Raw genomic sequence first — 15,170 nt, forward strand, 5'->3', positions numbered from 1 at the left:
AATTTAAGTTATATAATATATCTAAATATTATTTATTTAAATATTTAGATATATTATATAACTTAAATTCGTCCTCTGCTTTATAATACATATACATACCCGCTCAATTTTTTCATATGAGGCTGACCCGTCTAATTAATAAATCTTCAATATTGCTCTTTTTCCGCAATGACAAAAGAAATTAGATACTATTTTCATCTTTGAGCCGAAAACAATAAAAAAATAATAGTTAAGAGTCATTTAAAGGTCATATTTATGCGGTTTGAATAACTAAAGGTCATATTTGTTCACTGTCAAAGTTTAAAATCATATTTATGTATTATGCTTTTAGATTTTAAGCTAGACGCGTCAGTTTTGCATGTTGAACACGCGTTTTGCCACGTAGGATTGGAGGTCATATTTGTGAAGTTTTGAATAATTAAAGGTCATATTTGTGCACCGTCAAAGTTTAAGGTCAAAGTTATAATTTGATATCAAGTTTAGGATTATTTTTATGTATTAACTCTTTAATAACTCTTACATAATAACAGCATACAATATACTGAAATCACGCTCTCTAAAAGAAGATTAGTGTTTTAACAACAAAAAGTGACTTGTTTTTACCTGTTGAACTTTTATTATTAGAATGTTTACTAAAAGTTAATTTTACCTGTTGAACTTTTATTATTAGAATGTTTACTATAAGTTAAGTTTTCATTGTATTTAGTTTAAGGGGTTTAGCATTTCTTTGCCATGTATTTGTACTGCATCTCTTTACAATGCTTTCATAACTGGATCAACCATATTCTTACTTGATCTCAACATACACAGTAGGAAAACCACCAGCGCATATGCCAAATTCTTTTATTTTTCTTAAATATCCAAGTACTAACCATTGCCTTACAATGATCATTACTTGGACTACTAGTAAACCTTGAAAGCTTGCAAACAGCAAACGCGGTATTGAGCCTAGTACAATGCATTGCATACATCATGCATGCTCTAATTGTACCACACTTCTCTTAGAATTTTCAGTCAACTTAATACGATATGCATGTATGCCTGAATGATCATCAAGCATGACTTGGAAATTGTGTCTTCAAAGTCGGGTAAAAAATTGATCTAGTGTTCCAAGGTAGCTTAGTGCAGTAAAGCTCCCGCTATGCGCGGGGTGCGAGGAAGGGCCGCACTACAAGGGTCTGACAAAATGAACGTGATTCCTTCAAATGATAACCCTGCTAACAAGCAACTTTTCCAATACTCATGGAAGGTCCTGCCAATGACTCATTTGAGATGCAGTCTGACAAACTTTTCCACTGCAATATCGTAGTATTACTCTATGGGCAGTTATTCCTCTAGCCACGGTGAGGGTAGAATCCATTTACAGACATGCCACCATCAACACATATTATCTGCCCAGTGATGTAAGAAGATGCAGGCAAACAAAGGAATCCCACAAGAGATGAAACCTCGGATGGTTCTCCCAGGCGCCCAAGTGGAGTACGATCATATACTTCTTGTAAATAATCTTTGTCACTCAGCACCTGAATATGAAAAAGGTATCAGATATTAATTATCATAAAACTGAAAAGTGGAAACTCAAACATGAAGGATTAGCTGCAGAAAAAACTTGACCCATCTGTTGTTTAGTTGAGGTTTGGAAAAATGTTAAAAAAAAAAAAGAATATTTGATGCAGCTTCAAATTTTGACATGATGCAAATTAATATGAAGGCTTTTGCCTAGATAATTACATATTGAAGGGATCGGCATAGAGAAAAGACCAAGTAAGTTGTTCTTGTCCTTGCTACTGACAAAGAGTCGTCGTTCTTGACTTTGCCTAAGCTTTATAAGCTGCTCTTATATCTGATTCTTTATACGTCGACTCTTACCCCAACACGTCTAGCTCACACTATATGCACGCATATAGAACATTGTACGAAATAGCAATATAACATGAAACTGAGAGTATACACTGCCACAAAGGGGAAATTGGTGCATTGCATGCCACAAAGAGCACATACGCACAGGTTATGAGCTTGGGCCTGATAGAAACCTCTCCTCAGATTTTTTTATTTTTTTTTGGGCATGAAAATCAAGTTCAAACTAACCCACTGGTGCAACTCTCTAACGATGCCTAGCTCAAATTCCTTTTTGCCAATTTCCTGTGTGTCATACACAAAATCTGCCTCTGTCCGCTATCCGATTCCTCTCATCTCAGCAACCATTGAGTGCCTCCTCTCACCGTTCACATGTTGGCAGTGGCTCAGCTTCACTTCCTGGATTTAGAGTTCAACTTGAACAAATGACTAGCAGGCTCACCTATCACTGCTTCTCTCACTTCTTCTGTCTATACCATGACTTAATACTTGAGTTTGCAGTTCATAGTAACTGCGACAGCAACAGCAGCAGAGTAATGGCTCACAATGCAAGAGACCATCACAGAATGACAGCAATCCAGACTGGACATCTCTCGTCTTGTCTGCATTCCACTGGTCATGAGTATTTCCCCCCATGACTACCTTTTCCTTTTCTTCCTTTTTATTAAGAAAGTAGGTCAATGTGGGCAGTGTGCTGCAATAATCAATTCAGCCAAAATCATTGTGTTCTCCTTTTTCTCCCAAAAGTTCAAACAATCTAAAAATACAATTTCCTTCTATGTTCATTCAAACCACTATTGGCCATATGCTCTTTATGGAGAAATCAAAGAAGCTATACAAACCCCGAGTCTATTCATCTGGTACCTAGAGTAACTCAATGATACCCATGGGAATCCAGGTCTCCAATTCATCTAGGTCCATAGTTTCAGAATTTAAGGCAAACTAAAATCGCTAGAAGGAAGTTTTACAATAACCAACTCAAACCCATTGTCAAATCCTACAGCCAATTCTCCTTGGGGAAGGTTCTAGAGTTCTTATAATCCAGCACCTGGGCTTCAGAATGATCTTGGACATATTTATGCGCCCGGTTGTCGTAGTTTACCCACATTTATCCTAGTTTTGAGAATGATAACTAAGTAAAATTGTTTGTTTTGATTGAATATTCGATAGTGAACTAACCAATGTGAATAGGTGTTTTGCAAGAAAAGGTGGTGGAAATTAATTCATGTGAGCAAAAAATGAAGGTTCGGAGCTACTTGGCAGTGTCCAGAAGCGTGATGCGGAAAAAAGCGAAAAGGCTTCGCATCACACATTATGCGACTGCATCACCAAAAGTGAAACGCAATTTAATAGAAGAAAGACCTAATAGAGCATTCAAACAATAATTATAACTGAAAAGACCACAAAAACTATATAATCAACAATAAAGACAATATATAAAAGAAAAAGTTTAAATGAAACACCATGATCACTGAAACACCTATTGCAAGTGATAAAGAAATGGACCTTGGGCCTAACTCAACCTCAAAAGTTAGCTCATGATATAAGGAGACCAAGGACCCTTTAACCCACCGATGTGGGACTCCAACACCCCCCGCATGCCCAAGGCTGGACATCTAGAGCATGGACAATATAAGACGGGGGGCCCAACATCGGAAACAATGAACTGGGTGGGCCTGGCTTTAATACCATAATAAAGAAATGGACCTTAGGCCTAATTCAACCTCAAAAGCCAACTCATGAGGGGAGGATTGCCCAAGACCATATAAGGAGACCAAGGACCCTTTAACCCACCGATGTGGGACTCCAACAGCAAGAAACAAAACAGTTCAACAAAGCACAAAAAAAAAAAAAAAAATCAAATCTAAATTAATAATGTTTCAATCTAAAGCTCTTCTAGCTCATTAAGATTGTCCAAATTTTTTATTCCTTCAGTATCACTATAATGCTCATCATTTCAACTTCCTCATCTCCTGTTGAAGTAACAACTTCTTTTCCTTTATTGTATAAGCTTGAAGTACAACCCCTTAAACCATAACGACGCTCATCAACTCCACTTGCCTCAGCAACAACACCCCAAGTGAATACAGTATCTCCATCAAAAATTGATTCATCTTAAGTATTCTCAATACCAGTTGTCCATTCATTGGCATCATCAATGTATTCCAAGCTAATTGGATCAAATCTATTGGAAACGTTGTAACGACGTCTCAATGTTCTGTAGTACTTTATGAAAACCAAGTCACTGAGGCACTTTAGAGTTAGTCTATTCCTCTTTTTGGTATGGATCTGCGAATAAATATTGGCAAGTATAAAGTCAAGACATTTGAGATATAATATACTTATCTCAATATACTAAAACTTTTCTTTAACACTTACGCATACATGTTCGAACACGCTCTAATTTCTTTCACACCCAAATGTGCTACAAGCCCAAAATTCTGATGGCAAACTTTTGTAACTTTGGAGTTTCTAAACCATTAAGCCTCCACCATTCAACTATTAGAGTAAAGTAATTATTCAAAATTAGCAACTATAAAGAAATAACTTAAAGTGTTAATTTAATAGAAACATAGAAGGAGTCATTCACCTGGTGACTTCTTGTCTCTTTGTCTTATGGCGGTTGGTATTCCACCAAAATATCCCTCAACATTTTGGTAAGAACTAATCTGATCGGTTATTTTATCTTGCATATCTTCATCACCAACCATCTTTGCAATGCACGCATAGAATCCCATCATCAAACTCTTATTCAGTAAATCATCCTTATGATTATAATAGAGTGATGGGTTCAAGACATTAGCAGTTGCATGCAACGGTTTGTGAAGTTTATCACTCCACTTTTTATCAATGGTCTTAAAACAACAACAACAACAACAAACCCAGTGTATTCCCACTTACGTGGGGTCTGGGGGGGGTAAGATGTACGCAGTCCATACCTCTACCTCTGCTGAGGTAGAAAGGCTGTTTCCGAAAGACCCCCGGCTCAAGTAACGAGATATCACACAAACACATAGTACAGCACAGAAGCAGATGACATAACATAGATACGGCACCCATAAGGAATATAAAACAGAGTAAAGCATGAATGCAGGAATATAAAGCAGAGGACAGCACACATTTTCATAATAAACATGGAACACGGAACACGGAACATTGAATACGGAATCCTAACAGGAATACCCCCCACCAATTAATTCCCTACACTAGCGACCCGAACTGGCCCTAATCCTCTGCCGTAATTCGCATCTTCCAGACCTTCCTATCTAGGGTCATGTCCTCGGTGAGCTGTAACTGTTCCATGTCCCGCCTAATCACCTCACCCCAGTACTTCTTCGGTCTACCCCTACCCCGTCTAAAACCATCCAACGCTAGCCTCTCACACCTACGGACCGGGGCATCCATACCCCTCCTCTTCACGTGTCCGAACCATCTCAATCGTGCTTCCCGCATCTTACACTCCACTGAAGTCACACCAACCTTCTCCCGGATAGTCTCATTCCGAACTCTATCCCCTCGGGTCAGTCCAAACATCCAGCGCAACATTCGCATTTCTGCCACCTTCATTCTTTGAATGTGGGAGTTCTTAACTGGCCAACACTCCGCTCCATACAGCAAGGCCGGACGGACTACCACCCTATAGAATTTGCCTTTAAGCTTGGGCGGCACCTTCTTATCACACAGCACCCCCGATGCGAGTTTCCACTTCATCCATCCCGCCCCAATACGGTGCGAGACATCCTCGTCAATCTCACCGCTACTCTGGATCACGGACCCGAGATACTTGAACTTATCCCTCTTCCCAACCTCCTGTGCTTCTAGCCTCACTACTACCTCATTCTCCCGCCTCACGTCATTAAACTTACATTCCACATACTCTGTCTTGGTTCTGCTCACCCTGAACCCTTTAGACTCCAGAGTTTGCCTCCACAACTCTAATTTGTCATTCACTCCCCCTCGAGTCTCATCTATCAAGACTACATCGTCTGCAAAAAGCATACACCACGGCACCTCCCCTTGGATACGCCGCGTCAACACATCCATTACTAACGCAAACAAAAAGGGACTAAGAGTAGATCCCTGATGCAATCCTGTCAGGACAGTGAAATGCTCTGAGTCTCCTCCCGCCGTCCTCACCTGGGTTTTCGCTCCCTCATACATATCCTTAATTACTCTGATATATGCCTGCGATACTCCACTCACCTCCAAGCATCTCCAAAGCACTTCCCTGGGGACTTTGTCGTACGCCTTTTCCAGGTCAATGAACACCATGTGCAGATCCTTCTTCCTCTCCCTATACTGCTCCACCAACCTCCGTACCAGGTGGATTGCCTCCGTCGTCGAGCGGCCGGGCATAAATCCGAACTGGTTTTCCGAAATAGACACTATCCGTCTCAGCCTCACCTCGACCACTCTCTCCCAGATCTTCATAGAGTGACTCAGTAACTTAATCCCCCTATAGTTATTGCAACACTGAATGTCCCCCTTATTCTTATAGAGGGGGATCATGGTACTCCACCTCCACGCCTCGGGCATCTTTGCCGTCCTGAAAATTTCATTGAACAATGCAGTCAACCACCTTACACCAGCCTCTCCAACGAACTTCCAAAACTCCACCGGTATCTCATCCGGCCCCGTCGCCCTACCCCTTCGCATCCTGCGGACTGCCTGTCTAACCTCGTCTACCTTGAAACGTCTACAATAGCTAAAATCCCGACACTCCCCTGAGTGCTCCAGTTCCCCTAACACAATAGCTCTGTCCCCCTCGTCATTCAAGAGCCTATGAAAGTACGACTGCCATCTCTTCTTTATGTGGCCGTCCTCCACCAACACTCTACCGTCCTCCCCCTTAATGCACCTCACCTGATCGAGGTCACGACCCTTCCTCTCCCTAGCCTTAGCGAGTCGGAACAACTTTTTCTCCCCTCCTTTCCCCTGTAACCCTGCATACAAGCTCTCAAAAGCGGCCGTCTTAGCTGCCGTGACCGCTGACTTCGCCTCCTTCCTCGCTAGCTTGTACTCTTTCCTGTTTACCCGCTTCTCTTCTTCGTCCTTACTTTCCACCAACTTAGCATACGCCTTTTTCTTGGTCTCCACTTTCTTCCCCACCTCTTCATTCCACCACCAATCCCCCCGATGATGTCCGGCCCGGCCCCTCGAAACACCCAACACCTCCCTTGCATTCTCCCTGATGCACGTTGCCGCCCTGTCCCACATATTATCCACATCCCCCCTACACTCCCAGACCCCCATTCCCGCCAACCTCTCCCCTATCTCCCACGCATTCACTGGCGTCAAACCGCCCCACTTAATTCTCGATCTACACTCCTTACTCCTCCTCTTTCTATTCTTCTTTATACCCAAATCCATAACCAAGAGCCTATGTTGGGTCGAAAGATTCTCACTCGGGATGACTTTGCAGTCTTTACACAACGCCCTATCCCCTTTCCTAAGCAACAAAAAGTCAATCTGGGTCCTGGCTATCGCGCTCCGAAAAGTGATCAGATGCTCGTCCTTCTTCGGGAAGCCCGAGTTCACCACCACCAGCCCAAACGCCCTCGCAAACTCCAATAGGGTCGTCCCCTCTTCATTTCTCTCCCCAAAACCAAAACCACCATGCACATCCCCAAAGCCTCCCGGTAGCGCCCCGATATGCCCGTTGAAATCCCCTGCTACAACAATCTTCTCCGAACTGGGCACGCCTCTCACCACGTCCTCCAAAGCCTCCCAGAACCGCATCTTCTCCTTCCCCTCCGATCCCACATGCGGCGCATAGGCACTACACACGTTCAGGGTAAACCCCCGAATGACCAACTTAATAGTCATCAACCTATCGTTGATCCGCTTCACCTCCACTACCTGACCTCTAAGCTCTTCATCTACCAAGATGCCAACTCCATTCCTACGCCTGTCGCTCCCAGAGTACCACAGCTTGTAACCGTCCACATCCCTAGCCTTAGACCCTACCCACTTGGTCTCTTGGACACACGCAAGGTTGATCCTTCTCTTCCTAAGAATCTTCACCAGCTCTATGGACTTCCCCTGAAGGGTCCCTATATTCCACGACCCAACCCTCAGCCTACCGTCGCTATCCACGCGCCCCCCACTACCCCCCCCTCGGCCAAACCTTGGCCTCCCACCCACTCCCGCTCTCTCCCCATCTCCCGCCCCCGCCACAGCCCCACGCCCCAAACCTTGCATATTATGCTCTTCAGTAAAACCATTTTTAATAGCCTCTTTAGCCTTACCCACCGCTTCATAAATGTAACCCATTGATGGTTTTGCCTCACCATCTACCAAACGAAGAATTGTAACCAAGGGACCACATACTTTAAGGGCATAAGCAACATTGTTCCAAAAGTGGAATGAAAGCATTATCCGTGCAACTTCTTTTCCTAACACTTCTTTTGCAAATTTACTGTTATTCCATTCTTTTGAAACGAACATGGTTCTCAAATTTGATTTTGCTTCAACATCCTCTGCAAGGTCAAGAAAGCAGTAGCAAATCTAGTCTTGCCAGGTTTCACCAAGTTTCTTTAATTAATGAATCTTCTCATCATATTCAACAACAAAGGCCTTTAAACAATATAAGAATGCACCTTAACTGCCATGGTGAAAAACCTTGAAAGGGTCTTTGCTTGAAAATATCCTCGAATATCAAATTAACATAATGGGCTGCACATGGAATTCAATATATGTGCGGGAACACTCCCATTATCACAGAACCTGCCTTAACATTTTCAGCTGCATTATCTGTAACCACTTGAACAATATTCTCTGGTCCAATCTTCTCTATGGTACTCTTAAATAAAGAGAATATTTTGATGGAATCAGCGAACAAGTCGTTGGCATCAATTGACTCAAGAAATAAGCTTCCTCTCAAAGAATTCACCAACACATTTATGATTATTTTTCTGGTTCTTGCTTTTCCACTTATCCATCATAACGGAACATCCGAACTTGTTCATTCCACCCGATGCTCCTCTATAATTTTTTTGTCTCTTCCACTTCTTTATTTAGATAAGTGACACTAACGTCATGCTAAGTGGGTGGCTTATCCCTGGACCATATTGGCCTAGATCTTGTCTGCAAAAGTGTAGCAATTGACACAAGTGAAGGGCAGCCCTGCATCATACAACCACTATGAAAAGGCCGCAAAGCACGATCCCTCAAAATTCCCTTGGCCACAGCCCGAAAATTCTTACCACTTTTCTCTGAATCATTTCCTAGCTTCAACAGAAAGTATCTGTTGGACGTTTCATACCGGTTGATCCATAACTTGAAGAGACTGATGTATTTTGTGATTTTGAAGTGACAAATCAGCAACAAGTGTTCTCTGATGTGCTCGCATCAGCGGATAATGCGATGCAATGACACTTCAAGTTATTGATGTGAGGCAATCTGCCTGAATCGGGCGCATAACCCTCTATTGCATGATGCGAGCCGATGCGCTCACATCTTGTTGTTTTTATTTGTAAGGCTATTTTTAAATTAAAAAAAAAAAGTCGGGTTAATTTTTAAAGTTAGAAAGAGACGCGACATCACTAGTACGATTTTTTAGGGTTAGCGACATCACTGAAGCAGCAGATGCGACTTCTCTTCGTCTTCATTGACGCTACGACATCACTACTGCTCCTGCTCTGTTTTGATGCTGCTTTATTAAGGTAATTTTTCTTCTTTCGTCCTTCTGTTTTGCTGCTTTATTTTTGTTCTTTTTTTCACTTCTGCTATTCTTCTTCTTTACTGTTTTCTTTGTTTTTTTTTTACTGATGCTCTGTTTTCTGTTTTCTGCCTTCTTCTTTTTCTCTGTTTTCCTCTTTTTTTTTCCATCTGTTTTCTGTTGTTGTTTCTTTCTCTTTTCTTTTTGTTGAGACTTTTGTTTGTTTCTTATGCTTTCTTTACATCAATTTTAAATGTCTGTTCCAGCTTGAAAATATGGTAAAAGGGCAAGTGAGACCAATAAGAACAAAGTTACATGTGTTTTTTGTGGCTTGACGTTTAATGGCGGAGCTTTTTGCCATAAACATCTTATTGGTAATTGTAGTGATGTGCAACAGTGTAAGTGTCCAAATACTGTGAGAAGAGAAATTAAAGAGTATATTGAGCGAAAAAAGGACCTAAAACATCAAATGTTATCTCCACCACAAGTTACTAATCTTAATGATGATGAAATAGAGGAAGGAGAAACTGCTGATTTGTCACTTCAAAATCACAAAAACAATCACAAAATGCATCAGTTTCTTCAAGTAATAGATCAATCGGTACGAAAGCTCCAATAGATACTTACTTTCCGTTGAAGCCAGGAAATGATTCAGGAAAAAGTAGTAAGAATTTCCAGGCTGCGGCCAAGGAAATTTTGAGGGATCGTGCTATTGTGGCCTTTTCACGATGGTCGTACGATGCAGGGCTGCCCTTCAATTGTGTCAATTACGACACATTTGCAGACATGATTGAGGTCATAGTCCAATATGGTCCAAGGATGAAGCCACCCCCACTTAGTATAATGTTAGTGTCACTTATCTAAATAAAAAAGCGGAAGAGACACAAAATCGTGGAGGAGCATCGGGTGGAATGGAACAAGTTCGGATGTTCCATTATGATGGATAAGTGGACAGCAAAAACCAAAAAAACGATCATAAATATGTTGGTGAATTCTCCGAGAGGAAGCTTATTTCTTGAGTCAATCGATGTCAGCGACCTATCCACTGATTCCATCAAAATGTTCTCTTCATTTAAGAATAACATAAGAGAAGATTGGACCAAAGAATGTTGTTCAAGTGGTTACAGATAATGCAGCTGAAAATGTTAAGGCAGGTTCTATGCTAATAGGAGTGTTCCTGCACATATATTGGCCTCCGTGTGCAGCCTATTGTGTGAAATTGATTTTCGAAGATATTTTCAAGCAAAGACCCTTTCAAGGTGTTTTCATTAAGGCAGTTAAGGTGCATTCTTACATTGTTCAAAGGTCTTTGTTGTTGAATATGATGAGAAGATTCATTAATCAAAGAAACTTGGTGAAACCTGGCAAGACTAGATTTGCTACTACTTTCTTGACCTTGCAGAGGATGTTGAAGCAAAAGTCAAATTTGAGAACCATATTCATTTCAAAAGAATGAAATAATAGTAAATTTACAAAAGAAGTGTTAGAAAACGAAGCTGCACGGACAATGCTTTCATTCCATTTTTGGAACAATGTTACCTATGCTCTTAAAGTATGTGGTCCCTTGATTACAGTTCTTCGTTTGGTAGATGGTGAGGCAAAACCATCAATGGGTTATACATTTATGAAGCGATGAGTAAGGCTAAGGAGGCTATTAAATTTTTTTTTTACTGAAGAGCATAAATATGCAAATGTTTTTTAGATCATTGATAAAAGGTGGAGTGATCAACTCCACAAACCGTTGCATGCAACTAGTAATATCTTAAACCCATCACTCTATTATAATCGTAAGGATGATTTACTAAATAAGAGTTTGATGATGGAATTCCATACGTGCATTGCAAAGATAATTGGTGATAAAGATATGCAAGATAAAATAACCGATCAGATTAGTTCTTATGTTGAGGGACTTTTTGCAATACCAACCGCCATAAGACAAAGAGACAAGAAGTCACCAAGGAAATGGCTCCTTCTACCTAAGTTGCTCAGACTCGGGTGCAGGTGTCCGATACAGGTACGGATCTAGAGGTCGGATCCTTTGCGGTCTCAATATAAAGATTCGAGGATATGGATCTAAGAATGGATACGGGTGCGGGGATTCGGCAAAAAATAATTTAAATATCTAAAAATAGAGTTATGAAACATAAATTATGAGATATTATATGAAAAACTTACGAAAAAAATGTTGTTCAAGAAGAAAATCTTGGAAGGAGATGAAAAGAAAAGCAATAACATAGAAATTTCTATATACAAGGTATTCAATTTTCTTCAATTTCACCTTAGCTTTTGTTTTTATTACAAAATTTCTTAAATCTGTTCGGACTTTTCCAATCAATTTTGGTCAAAGTACCCAAAATCGGTTGACCAGATCGGGTACGGATCCCACACCACACCCATGTCATGTCGACACGGGTGCGACACCAAAAGTGAAGAGTCCGAGTAACTTAGCCTTCTACGTTTTCATTAAATTAACACTTTAAGTTATTTCTTTATAATTGCAAATTTGAATAATTATTTTACTTAAATAGTTGAAGTGGAGGCTTTATGGTTCAGAAACTTAGAGTTACAAAAGTTTGCCATCAGAATTTTGGGTCTTTACTTGTAGCGAATCTGGGTGTGAAAGAAATTGAAGCGTGTTCGCACATGTAATAGTTAAAGAAAAGTTTTAGTATATTGAGATAAGTATATTATATCTCAAATGTCTTGACTTTATACTTGCCAATATTTATTCGTAGATCCATAACAAAAAGAGGAATAGACTAACTCTAAAGCACCTCAATGACTTGTTCATAAAGTACAACAGAACATTAAGGCGTCGTTACAACGTTCGCAATGGATATGATCCAATTAGCTTGGACAACATTGATGATGCCAATGAATGGCTAACTGGAATTGGAATTGAGAATGCTGAAGATTAATCAATTTTTGATGGAAATACTGACTTCACTTGGGGCGTTGTTGCTGAGGCAAATGGAGTTGATGAGCGTCGGTATGGTGTAAGGGGTAGTACTTCAAGCTTATACAATTAAGGGAAAAGAAATTGCTACTTCAACAGGAGATGGGGAAGTTGAAAATGATGAGCATTACGGTGATACTGAAGGAATAAAAGATTTGGACAATCTTAATGAACTAAAAGAGCTTTAAACTGAAACATTATTAATTTAGATTTGTTTTTTCTTCTTTTTTTGGTTTGTTTTGCTTTGTTGAACTGTTTTGTTTCTTGCAATGGGTGTTTCTGTGATCTTGGTGTTTCATTTAAAACTTTTTCTTATATATATTGTCTTTTTTATTGATTATATAGTTGTTGTGGTTTTTTCAGTTATAACTTACTGTTTGAATGCTCTATTAGGTCTTTTTTCTATTAAATTGCACTTCACTTCAGTGATGTAGTCACATCGCACCACGCATAATGCGGTGCATGATGCAAAGCCTTGTCACTTTTTTCCGCATCATGCTTCCTTGAACACTGTCAGCAGCTTCTCCTTTCTTTCATCATCATCGCCAAGATTAGTAACTTGTGGTGGAGATAACATTTGACATTTTAGGTCCTTTTTTCGCTCAACATACTCTTTAATTTCTTTTCTCACAGCATTCGGACACTTCTTACATTGCTACACATCAGTACAATTACCAATAAGATGTTGTTTATGGCAAAAAGCTCCACCATTAAACGTCATGCCACAAAAAACACATGTGACTTTCTTCCTATTGATCTCACTTGCCCTTTTACCATATTTCCAAGCCAGATCACACATCTAAAATTGTTGTAAAGAAAGCATAAGAAACAAATCAAACAAAAGTCGCAACAAAAAGAAAAGAGAAAGAAACAACAACAAAAAACAGAGGGAAAAAATTGAGGAAAATGCAGAAAAAGAACAAGGAAGAAGGCAGAAAAACAGAGCATTGGTAAAAGAAAAAACAGAGCAAAACACTAAAGACGGAGGAAAAAGAGCAGAAGTCAAAAAAAGAAAAAAAAAAGAACAGAAACAAAGCAGCAAAACAGAGAAGAATGAAGGAAGAAGAAGAAGAAAAATTACCTTAACAGAGCAATAGCAAAACAGAGCAGGCGCAGTAGTGATGTTGCAACTTAAGTGAAGAAGAAGAGAAGTTGCAGCTGCTGCTTCAGTGATGTCGCTAACCATAAAAAATCGTACTAGTGACGTCGCATCTCTTTCTAACTTTAAAAATTAACCCGACTCTTTTTTTGAATTTAAAAATAGCCCTACAAATAAAAACACAAGATGTGAGCGCACGGCTCGCATCTCGCATCGCTGGGCACCACGCAATAGAGGGTTATGCGCCCGATTCAGTCAGGTGGCCTCACATCAATAACTTGAAGCGTCACAGACTTGCATCACATCGCATAAGAGCATTATGCGCTAATGCGCTCGCAACTAAGAATGCTACTTGGGATGAGTACCAGGAAAAATCAAGTTGGCATACCGCCAGGCATGCCACTCCAAGAGCTCAACTCCAGATGGCAGCAGCTGGTGCATCCAAAGGCACATTTGATAGCTGAAATCAGCGAAACACTGATGGATTCCGAGAATTCAGTAACTGCACAGGAGTAATTACGGAGATTACTCGAGTAGATCAGCTCAATTAATGGAAGATAAGAAGAAGATGAAATGGAAACTGAATTAACAATTGAGAATATTATTCATAATGCTTGGTCACTTGTGTACAATTCATATATTGATTTGAGAACCTACTAGACTCTAACTGAATGAGATACCCACTAACTACTCCAACTAACTCGGGCAAACTAACTGCTGAACTGGACTAACTAACTTGGTGACACGTACAGCAGTAACTAATAATGTGATATGCCGCATTTTTGTGTTTCAGTACTCCCTAGGTCGAAAAGGTCCTTGTCCTCAAGGATGTAAACGAGTTACGGAACAAAATGAAGAAATCTAGTATGTAAAGCAATAATAGCACAGTCAGCAGGGAGGCCTTCCCATTGCACCAAGGCTTGAGCAACAGCCTTGTTACCCTTATTTACCATTCTCCTTTGAAGTATAGCAGCAGGTTGAGGGCAATAGGGGCTAGCTATATCAGTCACAGGTGGATAAGATATTTGAGCAGGGATTTGATGACACTTTTTGAGTAGAGAAACATGTCCAGTTGGATGAATTTTGAGCCCAGTGGAAAGAGTAAAGTATAAGCCACAGATCCAACCTTCTTACCAATTTGAAAAGGCCTATAGTATCTAGAAGCCAATTTGTGCAAAGGTATATTGGTCGCAGTAGTTTGTCTATAAGATTGGGTCTTGAAATACACCCAATCACCAACATCAAAAGACCTCTCAGACCTATGGGAATCAGCCTGCCATCCGATTTTGTGCTCAAGCCAAGAGATGTTGCAGGAGCTGCAGTCTGAGTTCTCTACTTAAGAGAGTGTTATCCACCTCTGCAGAAGCAGACTTACCAGGTAAATAAGGTAAATGAAGAGGTGGAGGCCTTGGTTTGGAAGCTCTCTCTCTAACGGCTCTCTCTCTTTCCCCTACCCCCTCTCTCTCTCTCTCGCTCGCACCGGTCCCCGTCGCCGACCCGACCCGACCTCCGGTCCCCGCCACCCTCCGTCGCCGACCGCCGGTTCCAAGCCGTTCCCCCCCCCCCCCCCCCCCCCCCCCCCCCCCCCCCCCCCCCCC

The 15,170-nt window shown here is 40.8% G+C and overlaps 1 protein-coding gene across 5 annotated transcripts in view; it reads right to left on the bottom strand.

Moving 5' to 3' along the window:
- Nucleotides 1-829: 829 nt before the first annotated feature.
- LOC107873489 (tropinone reductase homolog At5g06060) overlaps nucleotides 830-15,170 on the bottom strand; it is a 42,313-nt gene continuing 27,972 nt past the window's right edge. For 4 of the 5 annotated variants that reach the window (XM_047414672.1, XM_016720351.2, XM_016720350.2 and 1 more), the window contains one exon: nucleotides 830-1,523. In XM_047414672.1, the coding sequence (XP_047270628.1) occupies nucleotides 1,335-1,523 (189 nt within the window). In that variant the 3' untranslated portion in view covers nucleotides 830-1,334. Of the gene's footprint in view, nucleotides 1,524-13,937; nucleotides 14,075-15,170 lie in introns of all 5 variants that reach the window. The other variant, XR_007056967.1, reaches the window with a different exon arrangement.

This window comes from Capsicum annuum, chromosome 6 (genome assembly GCF_002878395.1).
Source record: "Capsicum annuum cultivar UCD-10X-F1 chromosome 6, UCD10Xv1.1, whole genome shotgun sequence".
Classification (NCBI taxonomy): domain Eukaryota; kingdom Viridiplantae; phylum Streptophyta; class Magnoliopsida; order Solanales; family Solanaceae; genus Capsicum; species Capsicum annuum.